The 19,158-nt window shown below is 32.4% G+C and overlaps 3 protein-coding genes and 1 long non-coding RNA gene across 4 annotated transcripts; 3 read left to right on the top strand and 1 right to left on the bottom strand.

Annotated features, from left to right (window-relative positions):
• The first annotated feature begins 6,135 nt into the window (after positions 1–6,135).
• On the top strand, positions 6,136–9,774 carry LOC114173606 (Thioredoxin superfamily protein). The gene is made up of 2 exons (XM_028058096.2): positions 6,136–9,149; positions 9,229–9,774. The coding sequence occupies exon 1, from the start codon at positions 6,500–6,502 to the stop codon at positions 6,806–6,808; it is 309 nt and encodes a 102-aa protein (XP_027913897.2). The 5' UTR covers positions 6,136–6,499; the 3' UTR covers positions 6,809–9,149; positions 9,229–9,774.
• Positions 9,286–9,774, top strand: LOC146888998 (Thioredoxin superfamily protein). The gene has a single exon (XM_028058101.2). It carries the CDS (start codon positions 9,286–9,288, stop codon positions 9,586–9,588), a length of 303 nt encoding a protein of 100 aa, XP_027913902.1. The 3' UTR covers positions 9,589–9,774.
• A 3,674-nt stretch (positions 9,775–13,448) lies between these two features.
• LOC114174323 (membrane-anchored ubiquitin-fold protein 3-like) lies at positions 13,449–15,432 on the top strand. The gene is made up of 5 exons (XM_085669684.1): positions 13,449–13,573; positions 13,915–14,058; positions 14,240–14,409; positions 14,541–14,711; positions 15,140–15,432. The coding sequence occupies exons 3-5, from the start codon at positions 14,280–14,282 to the stop codon at positions 15,193–15,195; spliced, it is 357 nt and encodes a 118-aa protein (XP_085525810.1). The 5' UTR covers positions 13,449–13,573; positions 13,915–14,058; positions 14,240–14,279; the 3' UTR covers positions 15,196–15,432.
• A 1,333-nt stretch (positions 15,433–16,765) lies between these two features.
• LOC114189908 (uncharacterized) lies at positions 16,766–18,528 on the bottom strand. The gene is made up of 3 exons (XR_003605747.2): positions 18,323–18,528; positions 18,139–18,204; positions 16,766–17,053 (listed from the first exon to the last, which is right to left on the bottom strand). It is a non-coding gene; the product is annotated as an uncharacterized LOC114189908 (long non-coding RNA).
• Positions 18,529–19,158: the final 630 nt, after the last annotated feature.

Below are 19,158 nucleotides of genomic sequence, written 5' to 3'. Positions count from 1 at the left end.
ATTTTCTGTAACGCCGTTTAAATCATTAACGGAGCATTGTATAGGTGACCCACATTTTGTATTAGGTGTGCTACGTGTATTGTACATGTGTGGTAATTAGATATTTGGGGATAAATAAGTGAGTTAGGGTTTTGGTAAAGAATGTTTGGGCAGTTGGTGAGTTTTGGTAAGGAATGTTTGATGATGAATTAATGTTTTGAATTTAACTTCTTCCAGACTTAGATCAATCTAATTTTTCTCAATCTTAGATCAATATCACTTACTTCAATGCTCAAATTAAGATGTCATTTTGAACATGTTGGGACTAATATCGAGATAATCAAACTAATTCATTTATTCATTTAACAATAGTACAAAACATATTGGACTTTAAAAGATTACACACAATAACAGTATGAATAATACAATAACAACACAAGTGAACTCTATTACTAATTGCAGCATCTTATCTTTTCAGCAACTTTCAATGACTTCTCCAAATCATTAGGTCTGCCTCATTTGTGTCATGATGATGACATTCTTTTCATCAACACACCACCATTTGAAAAAGTTGCAGCCCACATTATTGGAACCACCACTTTATAAATCAATAAACCAAAAATTAAAACCAATTTATTATTAACACAAAAATAAAAACAGATTGTACCAAAAATTTTCTACCAATATTCTTTGGAGTTCTTGTCATCCTCAAAGCTATCATCTCTCCGCAGTTACAAATCAGGGTTAATCCATTTCTCGTTGAACCACCAACAGTGCATGAAGTGATACAACACGGTTGCCTCCAACGATTAAAACCAGACGTAAAGGAAGAAGATTGAGACCGTAACATACCTATATAATGGGATTGCAGGAAGAAGAAGATTGCAGCAACACCAATTAGTAATGGATGAACAAGATTGTTAAACCTCACCAACTACCCAAACATTCTTTACCAAAATCCTAACTCACTTATTTATCCCCAAATATCTAATTACCACACATGTACAATACACGTAACACACCCTAATATAAAATTGTGCCCCATGTACAATGCTCTGTTAATGATTTAAACGGCGTTACAAAAAATGACCAAATAAAACACGAATTGCGAAAATGATGATCATTTAAAACATTCGGTAAAAATGAGGACCATTTTAAACATTCTGTCAAAATGAGGACCATCCGCATCAAACACTACGAAAATGAGGACCAAAAAGGTATTTAAGCATATATATATATATATATATATATATAGGTAATAGTTTGAAGGCTAATTACATTTGCTGTGGAACCTGTCGAGGTTGGTCAAGATCAATAGGCCAAGTTACTTTGAAAGCATTCCAATTTGAGTTCCCTTTGTAAGCCCTGCTCTCGGAAAGTTCCCTGCCGAGCAATCCTCTCTTTACCTGCTACTGTGCTAAGGATTCCCTTCGCCCGGTACTTGTGAGGCAAAAGAATCCTTGAATAGAAGATCGAGCTTGTGGAAAGTCTTTTTTTAGTACTTGTTAGCGTCCCTTCCCCCTGAGTTCAAGATGTCCCTTTCCCTTGAAATGAAAAATTGTCTTAACCTCCTCCAAGCCCCTTTATCAATACAAGAGGGCGTCGGAATCGGGGCAAGCTATAAATCAAAAAAAGTATGGTTGTTGGTAAAGTTCCGGAAGATAGGAAGCAGGCAATTGTTCTCCCCCTGACCCGCCTCCCAACCTCAAGATCATCAGCGGACGACGCCTTCTTCCGAAAGTCCTCCCTCTTTGCCCCAGCGAAAGATACTTAAAAAGATCTGTATCTGATTCCTCGGGTCTTGCTGCGTCAGCTACCGTAGATAGGAATAAAGCTTAGTAGTAGGAAGCAAATAAAAGAAAGTATGCCCTACATATACTTTCAAAAGTTGCAATTGTACGAACGGTTTTGTAAGAAGTGTCATAAATGCACTGGTTAGAGATAATTAATATACATTGAATCCTATAAAAAATACATAGGTAAGTGTAATATTAAATTAAATTTGACCTAATAATTATTAATGCAATTTTATTTTATTTAAAAGATAAAACTCTCCATAAGTGTTGTACATGTGTGTTTCATATTTTATTTAATATTTACCGATAAAAGTTAAAAAATAATTAAACAATAAAATAATTATGTTTTAATGTTGTTAAAAATTAAATATAATTAAACATAAGAAAGTTTAAATTGACATAACAACCAACAAAAAGAAATAGTATTAAACATCTAAAGAAATTATAAAAAACAACAACTAAAGTATCAATTTGAGACCTTATCAAATTTCTTTTCGTTGACTTCTCAATAATCTTTTCTCACAAAAAAAGAAAATTAATTTGAAGGAATAGTAAAAAGACAAAAAATTTCCACAAAAAAGTATAATAATTTCATAATTAAAGATTTTTTTTTTTTTTTGCAAAACTTAAAAACCATATCTTTCAAAGATTTATCATCTTCACATTTAAAACTTTCACTCTGAGAGATAGTTGAAATACCACCAGAGATTTTTTTTTCTTTTTAACATAGACTTAAAAATTTAAAAGTTATTATTTTGTATTAGTAAGTTATTGTCTAAAAATTTAAAAGGATATATTTATCTTTATAAAATTTGTTATATGCATTTATACTATCTTCATTAATACATTTAATTATTTCAACTTTTAATATAAAAATAAAAAAACTAATACAAATTAATTTTTCTTAACTAGTTTCCTTGTATCACTGATTAGCCTTCTCCTTATATGAATTTGTACACCAATGTATTTTTATCTTAAAAATATAACATCAAGTTCCATAAATTATATTGCATCTTTTACTATCATCATGAATATACTAATAACCGTTGGGATTTTTTTATTTATGGATTACTAATCATTGAGATTATATATATATATATATATATATAATATAAGTTTTATATATATAAAATATTTAACACTATTCTTTATCTAAAATTTTAAATTTATATTTTTTATTTTTATATAATATTTAATTTTATTTATTATATCAAATGTCTTGACTCACATTTAAACTATTTACGGCTATAACTAAATCTACTGTTAGATTTCTTTTTAGAACCAAAGAATTTTGGACTAATATATTTAATTGTTTTGGTTTTCGAATAAGAAAACGTGAATATATTATAACCATTTCCCCGTGCAGGATCATAACGCCTGTACCCTAATTCCTATGTTATTGACAATATTACTTTTTACTGATTACGATTTTACTTGAATTTCAAGTTGGCACAAGAAATAAAGTAGTTCCAAGTATCCATTTAAACTAAGATTTTACTTACTTTGTATAAATGATATTAATTTAAATAAGACTTTACTTAAATTAATTTTAAGTTTCTATAAGAAAAAACAAACTCATAATATCAATAAAAGTTTTTCTTCAATTATGGATAAGATATCATAAAAAGAATAATTTCAACTTTCCATTTGAAAAAACAAATGCTTGTTATGATATCAGTTAATGCCTTACTTTAATTAAATGGATTAAAAAAAACTGCAAGTTATTACATTAATTAAAACTTTATTTCAACTTTTTAGGTAATCCTCTCAGAGAAATAATTTGATTGAATAATTTTATCATAGTTTAAAGAAAACGTGGGAGAGGTGCCCACCACTAACATTTGGGAGGTTGATTTGAAAAAATTGGAAGAAAAAGTAGAAGAGATTTTAAGTTTAACTTTATTAACAATTAACATTTGTAGATAATTTTTTTTATAACAATGACTTCATTTATTATCAATTCAAATATTATTTATATTACTTTTATTATCATAAAAAATAATCCAAATCGAAACTTCCAAACTTAATTATATACAATAAAATTAAATTTTAGTAAGTTCTGAAAAATTTAATCTTAATTAAACACCACCTTAAAATATTTTTGATATCGATATTTTATTTTACTTTTTAAATTCCCTTTACCTTTTTATATGAAGTTTCGGTAAAAGAAATTTTATGAAAAATATTTTTAAACATTATTGGTGACCGGTAGAGTTAAATGATATTACATGAAGGATATATATGACAGAATAATATAAGTTTTATCATAAAATATACTTTTTTTAAACGGATTTATAATATGATAAACCCATCATAAATTGATTTGCAGACACCTTGTTCTCTACACGTGATATTTATTAAATTTACTTTTATACTGAAAATTATAATATACGATTTTAAAAATTACTCTTTACTCTCTTAATAATATTTTTTATTGTGTTATTTATTTCCTCGCTAAACAATTCTTCCCCGACTAGTTAAATGTTTTCTTCTTTTAAGTGTTTCACACTTCCCTTTCTTACGTTTTTCTCAATACTTTCAAAATACAAATAATTAAAAATAGCCTTATATCCTATTTAAATTACTAACAAAGAATCTAAAATATAATTTATATATAAAAAATACCTTTCTTGATTTTTTTTTTCAATCTCATCATTCATTTTATTATATAGATTTATTACTGTGAAAGATATGAGAAAAATTATTTATTTTCTCCTTAAAACCACACTCCTGTTTATTGGATAAAGACAAAAATGGAAATGATATAGTCAAATATACAGTTCATTATTAAATTAATTTGAAATAAATCGTGATCAATCAATTAAAAGTTAAGAATATGTGCTCCCTTATTTGTTAATTTTTTTTTAACACAAGTTCACTTTATTGGGGTTTCTATCACCATCTTTTGCGTAGTAGCTCATATCGTGTAGAAGCTTCTACATAAATCTTGAGCTACAAGAATCGATCGAGACATTTACCACAAATTATTATTTTAATTCCAATTCACTTATATATATAAAAACTGTCAAATTATCGTTTTCACAATTATTTAAAAAACACATTTAAAATAATTGTAGTTAATTAATTAATCAATTATCAGTATATAATCTTGGAACGAATTATACTAATAATTTTCTAAACTATAGAGGTTTTTTGTGTCTAACCTTTTCAGAAAGATTTTTGATGTATATTACTAAAAATTTTTATATTACATCTTGTAAAAATATTTTATACAGAATATTTTATAAGAAAATTGATAATAATTTTTTATAATTTTTTTTTCACAACAAAAATTATAAGTATTTTATACGAAAAAATTTTTAAAATAAAATTGATAGGAAATATAAATTTTTTTATTAGTATTTTTTTTTCAACTTTTAATCGATGTGGTTTTAGATGATAGAAACACCATATATGTAAAATTTGAAAAATACTTAAAAATTGAGTAATTTAATTTAGTTAAATATCTTTGGGTCAATAGTGCAAGAAATAGAATAATTTAGTGTTTTGTTGAAACAGTTAAAGAATATTGGATAACCGATTTGGTCGGTTTTATATTATAGTTACCTAACTACCCAGCATAAGATATCTAAATTCAGAGCAATCTTTAACCCACTTCACTCTAAGCGATGACACACAAATTATACCTTATCCTTCTCCCAATTCTTACTTTCAAGTTGACATTCTCTCTCTCCTTCACTACTTGATACTAAAATTTCGATGTGCAAGAATCTAAAATTCTTTGGATTTGTTTTCATGGATATGTATCCCAAAGTTAACATGATTGCTTCAAGCCACGTAATTTATACCAAATGAAGCCGAATCATATTGAAGAAATCAAATATCAAAATATATCCACATTTGTGAAGAATCCCTTCCCATGCTCAAGGGCCAAATACAAATAACATTACACTGTCTTCTGCATTGCATGATTCTGATGCCAAAAAGTGGAAACCAATTGGATAAACTCTTATCTTTCCCCAGTCACAACTTAACTCAATGCAGAAACAGAACCAAACCAAGAGATATAACAAACACTACATCATAAACATAGTATTTGGTTAAATTAAAACGTAAGACTGAATTATGAACATCATAAACATACCCTTTGAATGTTTTTTTATACCTTAATAACTGTATAGCTTTTAGTTTAACTTAAACCATTCAGATGAGAGTTGGAACTGGTTTCCTCTTCTGGGTTCCGACTTTGCATATTACTAATTCTATTTGATTCTGTTTTTTTGATAGATTTTGTGACAACGCAGCATTGGTTTTGTTCATATATTATAAACATTAGGGTGTAGTGTAGAGTTTTTAGGGCTTTATAAACTATACATTGTTCTTATTCGTGCATTGATTGCTGGTACGATTAGGCACTCTAGATATTTGAATTATCGTTTACAGTTTGATGCTAAATGCAAGTTGTTCATGGCACTGGCAGCGTCACCATCGCCCAAATGATCAGGGGCACCTCCCTTATCCAAACAAATATCTGAAGGAACTTTCTCTCTTTCTCTGTCCTATCCAATTTAACTATAATTAATTTGCTTCTATGCTTTTCTAGCTTATACAATTCAATCCACTATCCTCACCAGCTACTATAAATAAGAGCTGATGAAATCTCAAGCTTCACCAGGGTACAACAACAACAACAACACTACCTTAATTAGTTCCCACACTCATCTTCTATATCTTTCAATACTATATTCTCCCTAGTTCTTATAATGGATAGAGTTAAGGACTTGGCATCAAAGAAAGCTGCTGTTATATTCACCAAGAGTTCATGCTGCATGTGTCACAGCATCAAGCAACTGTTCTATGAGCTTGGAGCAAGCCCAGCAGTTCATGAGCTTGACAATGATTCCTATGGGAGGGAAATGGAGTGGGCTTTGAGGGGTATGGGTTGCAACCCTTCAGTCCCAGCAGTGTTCATAGGTGGAAAATTTGTGGGCTCTTCCAAAGATATCATATCCCTCCATGTTGATGGCTCTCTCAAACAATTGCTCATGGATGCAAAAGCCATCTGGTTTTAGCTACACCAAGGAGACACTGTTTACTTGGGGACACTTCTGCTTTTTCTTCAGTGTCCTCTTTAAATTGTAGTACCAAAAAAAAGTCTGTAAAAAAATAGTTTTCTTTTCTTTTGGTGTTTTGTAAAAGGCTTACTAACTCTATGCCTACTACTGAAGTAGTATGAAACTTCGTGCGGCTGAAAGTGACCGAACATGGTTTATGCAAACTGTAATGTTTCTGGGATTCACTTTCTATTTGAAATGCCTTGTGAAAGAAAAAGGGTGTTTCAATTCAGTACATTCATCTAGTTTCACCGTAAAATGTTCCTCTCGCATACATAGCTGATTAGTTATCAATTTAATCCATGGTGAACAAATTTGCTGTGGGATAATGAAGTCCGCAGACAGTTATATTTTTAATGAAAAACAAAAGTACGTATTCCGGTGAGAAAAGGAATACGGAACACACCCTCATCTCATGGTTGTTATTCCAAGTCTTTGATGCGAAAAAATTGTTTACAAAAGGATATCATTGACACCAACTGAGAAAAAAGATAACAGAAAGATATGATAAGAAGTGTATAGTTTTTTGTTTAGTGGAAAACAAGAGAGAAAGCTTAAGAAAGGTATATGATAAGAAATTGTCAAAATAAGAACATGCCTATAACAGAAAATCAGAGAGAAGAGTTAGAGACAGTAATAAAAAAGATAAATTGTATGATCTGTAAGAAAGAGAGCATGAGAGAAAGATGTAAAGAAGCCTTGGAAAGTACCATTCGAGAGAGGATCATCAGAGACATACTAAACCAATGAGATATAACTCAACCCACATATAAAGGATTGATACCGGTCTTAATCCAAAACTTTGAGACAATGAGATTATGGGTCTTTATTTTTATATGGTGTTCAACTTTCTCATTTTTATTAATCAATGTGGGACTTAGACTTACAGTTGAATTTTCAAGAGTAAATAACATAAGTAAAAGTTAAATCTTGAATAAAACGGAATAATAATATAGTGTGATTTATATTAGTATATTATTCCAAGTGTTGAGACATTAGTAGGAGTTGATTCGTGACCGCTGAATTTGGGCACCAGGTGCGAGGGACAATGATAAAGTTGAGACATCACTTGGTGATATGTTGGTTTTTTGGTTTGGCTGAAGAGATATTCAAAGTTTGAAGCAAGGAACGTGCATGGCGAGCCTTCCTACCCTCGAGACAAAAAGGTAATGCAACCACTTTTTGTGTCTCCTTTATTATTCCTCCCTATCCACAACGCAACATATTTTATTTTTCCTCTATGATTTTCATGCGTGTGAAGACTATACATAAAAGGGCATCATTTAATTTCTAAAATAATTTATCCGTAGGAGCACGACGTGACACTCAAGCAACATGCGCAATCATAAATTACTTGTGTTTTTATTTCTTAGTTATTACATTTCGCTAACTCATTCATCGAACCAAAACTCTTGCGCCTCGGACACATGGATAAGAAATTGGATGGTTCAGTTATGATGCATAGATTCTTCTGTGGATTGAATGGTCGCTAATTCTTCTCAAAAAAGGAACTGTTTTTTGCTCTGATTTTGTAAGCTTACAATGTATTAATTAATTCGTGTGATCATCCACACACGTGAGAAACCATGTTAGTGCTGCATCTACGTAGAGTCTCCCAATTCCCAAAACTGAACCTCTAGTGTGAGAGAGAATCGCACACGAGTTAGTGGGTGCAACACGAAGAATCTTGCAGCCACCGAAAAAGTGATATAAGTCTCTCATTCTTTTGGCATAAGGATTCAAAGTTGTTGATTGTGAGAATCAGAGATAAATTGACCACCCTTCAGTGTATTTCCACTTTTATTTACAACAGAGAACCGTTTTAACGTTCGCAAGCTCTTTAGTAGTTTAGCAAATGGGTAATAACGCAAGACACGTACGTTTGACATAGGCAAATTGCATTATTGCATCAACATAGTCGCAGGAAGATACTGTTTTCATTTGTTTTTGTTGATGAAAATGTTGGTACTACATAATTTGGTCTCAGAGGTAGTATACCAATTGAAGCATATACGTGTAATATGTCTTCCAACTTGCACAACCGAATAAGATCACACAATAAATTGGGTATCTAAAAAGCACAACCTCTTTAGAACGTGCTTTGCTCTTGATCAAACAAAGCGGTCCCTAAGCTGTCCCTATAAATAGTCTAGTGTATCAGCTCATTTGAAATAACCTCAAGCTTCATATAATTTTCTATTCCCCAAATCCCCTCCTTAGACTTCCAACCCAATATAGCCACTGGATCGAATTCAGTTTGGATTCGGTCTGATGGTTTGGGAGTTCTGATAAGTCTAAGGTAATCTAAAGACACATCTTAAAAATTAGGCCTTTTATTTGTTTCCTGTGTAACATGATGTCTTTTTTTGCTGTGTCAGGAACAGAATTGTGTACATATATTTTTAGCAGACCAGGTGCTTGATCAGTGTATCAGGATGGACAAGGTGAAGAGGTTGGCCTCTGAAAATGGTGTGGTGATTTTCACGAAGAGCTCTTGTTGCCTCTGCTACGCAGTTAACATTCTGTTTCAAGAACTTGGGGCGAATCCTCTGGTTTATGAGATTGATCATGACCCTGAAGGCAGAGAAATAGAGAAAGCTTTATTAAAGCTAGGGTGCAATGCTCCAGTCCCAGCTGTGTTCATCGCAGGGAAGCTAATTGGATCCACCAATGAAATCATGTCCCTCCACCTAAGCGGTTCACTCACTCGAATGCTGAAAGGCCAGCCTTTGTCTTGAAAAGAATCACAAATCACAGTTCCTGATACCTGCTGGAAGAATAAGCTGGCTTGAATCATTAGAGTAGTGAGCATAGTATTGATGATAATATTCTAGTGTTTTATGTCTCAAGTGGTTCCTAGCATTTGATTAACCTTAAAGTAATCACATAAATATTCTTAATGAAGTTTGATTTATATACTTGTACTACAGTCCCAGCTATCTGATTATGATTTTGACACTCTCTTCTCTCCACCACGCACTGTTAATTAAGGCTAATAATCTCACTAGTTTAGAAAAGAACATACCCTGAAAGTTTCTTCCTTAATGCATCTCAGAAAATGCTCTCTCCTGTGTTTGTGCCTCTTTCTCTAATTTGTTTCAAACAACCACCAGTAATATTCAATCACCTTCAACTTCAAATCGTCATAGTAAAATGAGAAGTATCTGCAGTCACTTGCTTTGAATATGTGTGACTGTTTCCTTCTGCATCTTGGGAAGAAAATATTCTCTGAAAGATATGTAAGCTGCATGGTAATTGACCAAACACTAACAGCCAAAGAACCCATTATGGTTTTTGCCTGTCTCAGTCTGTCCAACCACTACATAGGTCAAACTCAATCTTCCTGTCATATTTTTCCCATCCTTCTCATGATACTTAACTTCATGTATTCTATAGTGAAGAAGAATAAATAATAAAGACAACCATATAATGTCATCCAATTACAAATTATCAAATATAGTAAGTTTGTAATCTTATATGATGACTACTTTAGTCAAACTAAACATGATTTCTGATCTGTTAAACGTAAAAAACTTTTACCATCAGAGTTTTATAACTGTTACACTCAAGTAAAGAAACATTTGAAACTTTGAAAGTTGTTTTTGAGGGGGAGAATAGAATATTGAGGCAACATGTTGAAAAAGAAAAAAAAATATTGTGCTGGCATTAACTTTTCCATCTCTTGGCGTTGTCCACAAAATTAAAAGTTAACAGGGAAATTCTCGTCTTTTTCTGATCTAGTGCTATATGGATTCTTCAACTTTATCCCACAATAAAGAAAGGTATTACATTCCTCACCTTTTATTTATCTTGTGTTTATTTTTATTCCCTTCTTTTTCCCCCCACAAACATCACTCAATATTGAATTATGGGAAACCATACTCTAGGCTTAGTTACCAAAACTTGACCAAGGTCACAGCAAGAGGTAGTGCTGTGAAATTAATCCTGCATTTATGCAGAAAAAGTCCTTAGTTATAGTTTAATTAGGCATACACGCGCAGCTTAGTATCTTGTTCAGGAAACTTATGTTTATCAATTCCAAATATATTATAAAAGATATCTTTCTATAACATCTATTTCTTATAACGTGCCTTAGATGTTCAAGATGGAATCTTTTGCTGCATAAAGAAAATAAATACATTGTAATAAATTTGAAGGCATGGTATTGTAATGGCATATTCCAATGCAATGATGATTGTAAAGTAGTGCCTTAAAGAGCTAAACCATACTAAAAATGTATACACAGCCTCAAAAAGGCAAGAACTGAACGCATGGAATACACAGTACATTTAGCAAGCCCACTTTACTTTCATAATAACAAAACAACAATCCACAACCATTTACTTTAATTGGACAATAATTGTGTTATACAACATAAAACAAAGATCTTCTCGCTTGGTTTAGATAAGGAAGAGTTCCATCATAAAGCCCAAATGGCGAGGATAAAGGATTTTTTTCCATTCATATTTCTAAATCTATTACTAACCTGTTGTAGAAGAAATCATGTGACAAAACCATATATGTTCCTTTATCATCTACTAATTTAATAGAAAAATGATTTTTTTGACAATTTTATCTTACAATATACTGTGTTAACTTTTAAGTGACTTTTTATTTATTTTTTATATTCTAACACCACTTAAAATATGTTACATAATCAGATTATAAGAGAAATTTGTCAAAATATCATTGTTTAGTGTAAGTCGTTAGGTCATAGACACAACATTGCTTAGAAATTTATCATTGTTGTGGTTAAGTATAAGGTTAGTTGTTCTCATTCCAAAACTTTACCTTGTGTTTGGATAGAGCATTTCAACAATGCTTAGAAATTGAAATGCTTTGTATTTGAATTGCTTGTAATTAAATTCCATTCATTTTTTAAATAACTTGTTTGGATAAGGAAATTAAAATACCTTACATTTCAATTTCTTGTTTGGAAAAAAATTTTGAATTTATTGTGAGATAAAATTTAATTTTAACAATATTTATTTTACGCTTAATTATGTTTTGAGTTCTTGATAAATTTGGAAACATGCTCGATAACCCAGATGGGTCGGGCAGACCCAACTACGCAACTGAATTGTTAGACCCGACGACCCACCCGAGCTGGACCGACTGGGAAGCCCAGACAGGCAGGGTGGCCCGATGATCTAGAGGCCTGACGGCCCATACTGCACGATTGTGCCGTCAAGTTCGTCAATATGGCCCGGTCAAACCCGTCTAGATCATTGGCCCAATGCTCCAGACGGGTCCGACGACCCGAACGAGCCCGACGAGCTGGATGGGCCCAACGAGTTGAACGAGCCCGAAAATCCGGATGGGGCCGAATACCCGGACGGGTTCGACGACTCGAACAGGCTCGTACACCCAGATGGGCCCAAAGACCAAGACGGGTCCGACGACTAGGATGGGCCCGACGACTTGGACATGTCCGACGACCCAGACAGACCTGACGACCTAGACGAGCCCGAGACTCGAATGGGCCCGACAACTCATACGGGCCCTTTCAAACCGTCGGGTCCGTCCAGATAGTCTGGCCTGTACGAGTCATCGTTCTCGTCCGGGTCATCGGGCCCGTCCGGATCATCGGGCCTGTTTGGGTCGTTAGACGTGTCTAAGTCGTCGGAGCCATCCGCCGCCCGTCCGGGTCCTTGGGCCCATCCTAGTTGTCGGACCTATCCGGGTCTTCGGGCCCATATGGGTGTACGAACCCAATGATTTGGAAGGGCACGTCTGAGTCGTCGGGCCCGTCCAGGTCGTCGGGCTAGTCCGGGTTGTCTGGCTTGTCTGGATCATCGGGCTCGTCTGAGTCGTCAGGCCCCTTTGGGTCATCAGACCTGTTTGGGTCATCGAGCCCGTTTGGGTTGTCAGGCTCGTCTGGTTCGTCGGACCCGTCCGGGTTGTCGGGCCTATCCGGGTTGTCAGGCCCGTCTGGATCGTCGGGCATGCTCGGGTCGTTCGGGTCGTTCGGGTCGTCGGGCACGTCCGGGTCGTCGGGCACGTCCGGATCGTCTAGAATGTGAGGTTGAGTGAGAAGAATTTCAAATTCCACCTATTTTGAGTGTATTTGAATTTCTACTAATTTAGCTAATTGAAGTCCTTCAAAAAAATGTTTGCATTTGAAATGCTTTTTAATTTCTCTATCCAAACAAAGCATTTCATTACAAAGAAATCTAAATTCTTCAAAAAAATGAATTACTTCATTAAAATACTCTAGCCAAACACACTCTTAGTATTTAGTATTTTTTTCAATTTGTATTTTCATTTTTACTTATCACATCATGAGTGTTTTATTATTATGTCAATTTGCATAATGATATTTTGATATAATTTTTTTACATTCATTTTATTTTCTTTATATTATAGGTATTATTGCACCTTGATCATATTATAAAAGCAAAAATAAACTCAAGATATGCAAAACGATACACTCTAATAGGGTTGACGTGGCAAAACAAAAAGAGGTGGATAAGCAATGTATCTAGAGATTTGGTCGTACAAAATAAAAATAGATGACTTTTGTTTCGTGATTTCTCCGATAATCGTTTAGGAGTTGTTAAATCCTCTTCTAATCATAAGACACAAATATTTAATCGATCCAAGACTCAGAAAAAAAAAAAAAAAAACATGTACTAAAGAACCAAAACAAAATGCACAAATCTCTCTCCCTTTTAAATACACTATCACTTGTCACTCATCTTTCAATGATGGTTTCTTGATCTGGTATTATCAATTCCTTAAACTCTCTCTTTCTTCTTCTTTTCTCCGAATTGCAATTTCAAGAAACCGCTACATCGAAATTGAGTTAGTTCTATGTTCTTATTCGATTCTTGTTGTCCCTCACTTTAGCGTTTAATTTGTGTTAATTATAATATAATCGCACTCTGTTGGCCCAAATTTTGAGGAAATTAAACAATTATGTATGCATGAATCACTCAGTTTTTTTTTTTTTTTTTTTTTTTAATTTCTATAGTTTTGCTTATCAAATTTGACGTGAATCATGATCGATCTATATGAATTTCATCTCTTTCTTCTTTACCTTAAAATTTCGTATATGAATACAGATGCATGCCTCGTATACGTTGTTTGGAGAATTAATTGGATCATATGACGTGCTCACTTGGTTTTATTGGTACTCTAATTGTCAAATCTCACGTGCAATTTTTGCAAGCTTGCTATAAGAAGAAAATTTTCATCAAAGTTCAGAGGTTGGTTTCAATTTCATTTTGTGTTTTTATGTTTTAGAATTTGAATTTTTTGGTCACTAAAAACCTATTATACCCATCTTTCCTTCAAAGAGATATAATTCTTTAATTTGTTTTCCCTGCCATTTTTTAAATATAAAAACAAGTTTTCATGTGAATGAAAGTGAAATTAAATTGTGTGTAGGTTAAAAAAGCAAGAGTGATAGAGGTGAACACAGGTTGTGATGGCTGAAGGGGAACATATTGAGCTTAAATTTCGCATATATGATGGAACTGATATAGCACACAACACCTATTCATCATCAACAACCATTGCTACCCTTAAGCAGAAGCTAATTGCTGAGTGGCCTCAAGGTTTGTCATTTTATATTAATAAAAACATATTTAACAATGTTTTATCACTTACAATATTTTGTGGGGTTAAACTATGAACATAAAAATGGTTCAAATGTTTTTACCTTTCAGTGGAATATTTTTGTGTACAGGTAAAACAATTACACCAAAGGTAGTAAGTGACCTAAAACTCATACATGCCGGAAAAATCTTGGAAAACAACAAAACTCTGGCCGATTCCAGAATAACATTTAGTGACATCCCTGGAGGTTTTGTTACGATGCATGTTGTAGTACAACCTCGACCGACTAAAAAGAAATCAGGTTTGTTCAATCTTTCGATTCGTTCATAGTAGTGTATAAATGTTTCACATGATGGTTTGCTCAATCTTTTCACATATATTTGTTTAAACATTTAATATCGAAAGTTATACCTCAATTAAACATAAGACAATTTCATAATATATAAGTGAGTGCAAATCTTATCTTATAAATCGATTTTGTGGAATTGAGTTAGACACGACATGTATATACTTCGGCGTGAGAGAATATGTTAGAATTCCCACATTGACTAGAGATAAAACAATTTCATAATATATAAGTGATTGTGAATTTTATTTTATAAGTTTGTTGTGTGAAGTTGAGTTAAACTTAAAGTTTACCTCTTGATACTTAAGGATAATTTTTGTTTTCTATTCATGTGTTAGTGTGTTTCTTTATTAATGTGATTTTTCCTGGTGATTACCCTGCAGAAAAGAACCAAGATGAGAAACAAAAGACAAATTCATGTTCATGCAGTGTTCTTTAGTTCACAGTTCCTATATATTTACAACTCATGGGATGATGGGTATCCAATACCTTGTGGTGGTTATATCTTTACAAGACATGTGTGTGGCTTTGTCAAATTTGCTTATTTTAATGTTGAGTTCATTTACGGTGGAATCAAATATTAACCTTGTAAAAGTGTAACCTTGGTTACAACTACAATAAAAGTGTTGTAGGGTACAAAGCTGGCCAAGGAGTCCAAATTACGTGTCCAATATTCCATGAATATGCATATTACAAATTTTATATTATCAATACATTAATTATTTTCCATATGTTTGGACTAAGTTGATGAAAACAAAAAGTATCTCTCTCCAAAAGGAACTTTATATATTTATAATATATAACATTATGAGTTGTGCTTTTATTTATCTCATTATTTTAAGTGTCAAAATAATCGGACTATTGTTGATAAATATGAATTGCTGATGAATGCGGAAATCAAATGTAACAAACTTCAAATGTTATTTGTTTAGTTGTTCGTTTTCTAGTACCTGAGTTACCTTATCTAAGCAAGAATTAAAAATCTAAAAAGACACACTGAAACATTGACTAAGAATCTCTTGAACTTTAAACCAGAACATTCTTAATATCCAAAGTATACTTACAAATTTTAATTAAATATATATATATATATATATATATATATTAATACTTAGATTTAAATTTCAATAAAAACATAATGGTATTAATTAACGATAACATGTATACACTTAGAATAAAAAATAACAAATCGATATAGCATGAAACCGTAAAAGTTCGAGATTTGAAAATTAATCAATTAATATAAATAACTATATTTTACATTACTATAATAAATAAATTAATAAAATATTTTAAAATTGATTTAGATATTTATTTTTCATTCATTTCAAATTATTTGAAATAAAAAAATAAATAATTTAATTAAACCCAAAAAGAACATATTGGTTGAAATAGTTTTTTTACATTGATTTTTGGGTAGTTTTGAACTAGTTTAACCTATTAGAAAGTGAACCACTTTTTTTTTATCTAATTAATACCTATTGGTGCTTTTGTGTAATTCTTTTTAAAAGTTATTCAAATATGTGAATTTGAAAAAAAATTACGACTAAGATAATTCATGTTACTTGACACAGTTTTATTGAAAATAAGTCGTGATACAATTTTAATGTAAACTTTGTTGCATTTGAAACTAAAGTTATAATAGAATGACACCACTTTAGTTTAGTTTTATTAGGGTAATATAACTTTAATTTAAAATATTCTAAATTAAAATTATATCCTTGACACAGCTTTTATTTTAAAAATATTTTGAACTCAAGTCAAGACATATTAACGTTAACGTTACTTTTTTACAGTAAAATTGTTTCACCTTAATACCATTTACTTAATTTATTCTTTAAAAATCTATTTATTTAGGTTTTTTTTTTCTAAAAAGTTGTACCAAAATGATGTTTTGGTCACTTATCATTCAATATTGGTAAATAGAGTTTGTTACCGTTTTAATAACTATGTTTATGTAAATGATTTTGCATAGAAATATTTGTAGTTAATCAAATTAACTTTGTGAATAAAATTTTAACATCCCGTTTTCATAGTTTTTAAACTATTAAAAAAACATTTAAATTTTAATAGTTCAGAAGCAGATGATGACATAGACCAGTATAATATATAATACAGTCATCCTAAAAAATAACCATACATACGCTGATCAACATATACAGCCCATACACCACTAAAGGGTTACAAAACATCCTAAGCATCTACTAAAGAAACATGTAACTACTACTGCTGGAAAACGTCCTGGAAACCCCTTCAACGCTTGTCTAAGAAGGGTGTACCTTCGCCTGCACTTTTATCTGCTCACGCCATTCAATAAGGACGATCATTGCAAAAGTAGAAGACACACAAAACACAATAGAAACTAGAAGGGTAAGCTAACTTGAACAAAGAGTAAATCATGCAATTTTCATACTAAGACAGAAAACAGACTTTTATTACACAATCTATTAAATCATCCAAATAATCCTGACCATAACACCACACCTCATTCTAGACTCGATATCCGGATTATGTAAGTGGCATTGGAGCTCTTGGTGACTTGCACTTGGGATGGTTCCTAAAATCTGCAGAGTTTTAGGCACAAGGGGTATTCACCCAATCACTCTTAAGATAAATCCCATCATCTCTATGATGGATCGGAATCATAGACCAGGACCTCCTGCTACTCCCCCCGACGTAATCCATCATACTCTACTTGAGTCTTAATGGTTACTAGGAGCGTCAGGATGCCACCAATTTGAGTCCTCATGCTCTTACATTCACTAAAACCACATTCCTTAGAATTTCCCTTGAAATCCTAACTCCAACATATTCTCATTCACATCAAATTCGCACTTAAATCCATCACACAGTCTAACATGCATAAAGATCACATACAAGACCAACTATCATCATTTTAAAGCAATCAATATAGCATCATGTAAGCCAAACAATGAGAAAGCTAACTTCTGCAGGGAATCTCGCTTAGGCTAGAGAGTCTCGCCTAAGCTAGAGAGCTTATCTCGCTTAGGCGAGTTGATCTCGCCTGGGCGAGACATCATACAATGGCGAATTACAAATCCTGGACGAACTCTCGCTCAGGCTAAACTGGCTCGCCTAGGCGAGATGTTATCTCGCTCAGACGACTCCAGCTCGCCTAGGCGAGGTTTCGCGCAGTGACAGAGGTGATCCTTTGGTATTTTCGCTCAGGCGAGAGCGGCTCGCCTAGGCGAAACTACCAGGAAATCCACTCTGTTCTTCACATGCAAGCTCGCTCAGGATCATCCAACACTCAATATCACGCAAAGGCAGTTTCAAACACGAATTAAACATACAATCAAGCAATTCAATCACTCCCAAAAACAATTCATGCGAAATCTAGATTAAAGTCAGCTTCCCTTACCTATTTGTCAAGAATTCACTTGGTGGAGTCAAGAAAATGGCAAGACAGCAGAATTTTCAGTTTGACCTATGAGAACCCATCACCACAACAGGGAGAAGGAAGAATTACATGATCAGATTCGAAATTCAGATATTAATTTGTGAATTCTAGCTGGATTTGAACCCAAATTGGAGATATAACTTACCTAAGAGGATGGAGGCTGAGAGAGGAACTGCGGAGGGTCCTGTTGGCTGATTCTTCCAGAGTCTGAGTATGAAAAAGTTGAAACAGTGAGATGGCAGCACAGAGATGAGAGAGTGGAAGAAGATTGGATTGCAGAGAAAATTGAGAGATGGAGAAAGAAGGGAGAGTGTTGCTGTTTTTAGAGAGAAAGAAAAAGGAAGTAAAAGAGAGGGGTATCACAAAAATTATCTCTGAAATAACAAATTTAAAACACCACAAGGCTATATAAAAATATAAAATTATATTCCAAATAATTATTCAATTGTTAATTTTTTTTATATTGTTTGAATGAATGCATTCTTAAAAAAAATTTAAATAAAAGTACTGTAAAATACTTTTATAAATTACATATCTACTCACTCACTGATAAGTGGATAACTGAAATACGTGTTCGGTATTACAATTTTTTTTATTCTTATTCTTATTCTCAACCTTTACCTATGTTATGTTGGCTTATTATTACTTTTTCCTCTTCCATGAAAAACCACGTGAACGATGTTGGTAGTGTGTGACACCAATTTATGATAGATCTGAAATCTCTAGTAACTTCCTAAAATTTTGAAAAGTAATTTATTATTTTTAAAATATCCAAAAATGAGTTTCGTTAGGTTAAAAATGTAAGAAGATGGATTTTGGAAAATAGAAACCAAGAAAAAAAAAACATTATGTTAGTTATATGTCACATCAGCGAATCTTTCCAAAATTTTATAATCTCGTTTCATCTATATCTATATATATATATATATATATATATATATATATATAAAATTTATAGACGGTAAAATCTAATTCGAGCTC

This window comes from Vigna unguiculata, chromosome 1 (genome assembly GCF_037176805.1).
Source record: "Vigna unguiculata cultivar grain cowpea cultivar isolate G323 ecotype 2 chromosome 1, ASM3717680v1, whole genome shotgun sequence".
NCBI lineage: Eukaryota > Viridiplantae > Streptophyta > Magnoliopsida > Fabales > Fabaceae > Vigna > Vigna unguiculata.
This window is presented reverse-complemented; position numbering and strand designations above follow the sequence as displayed.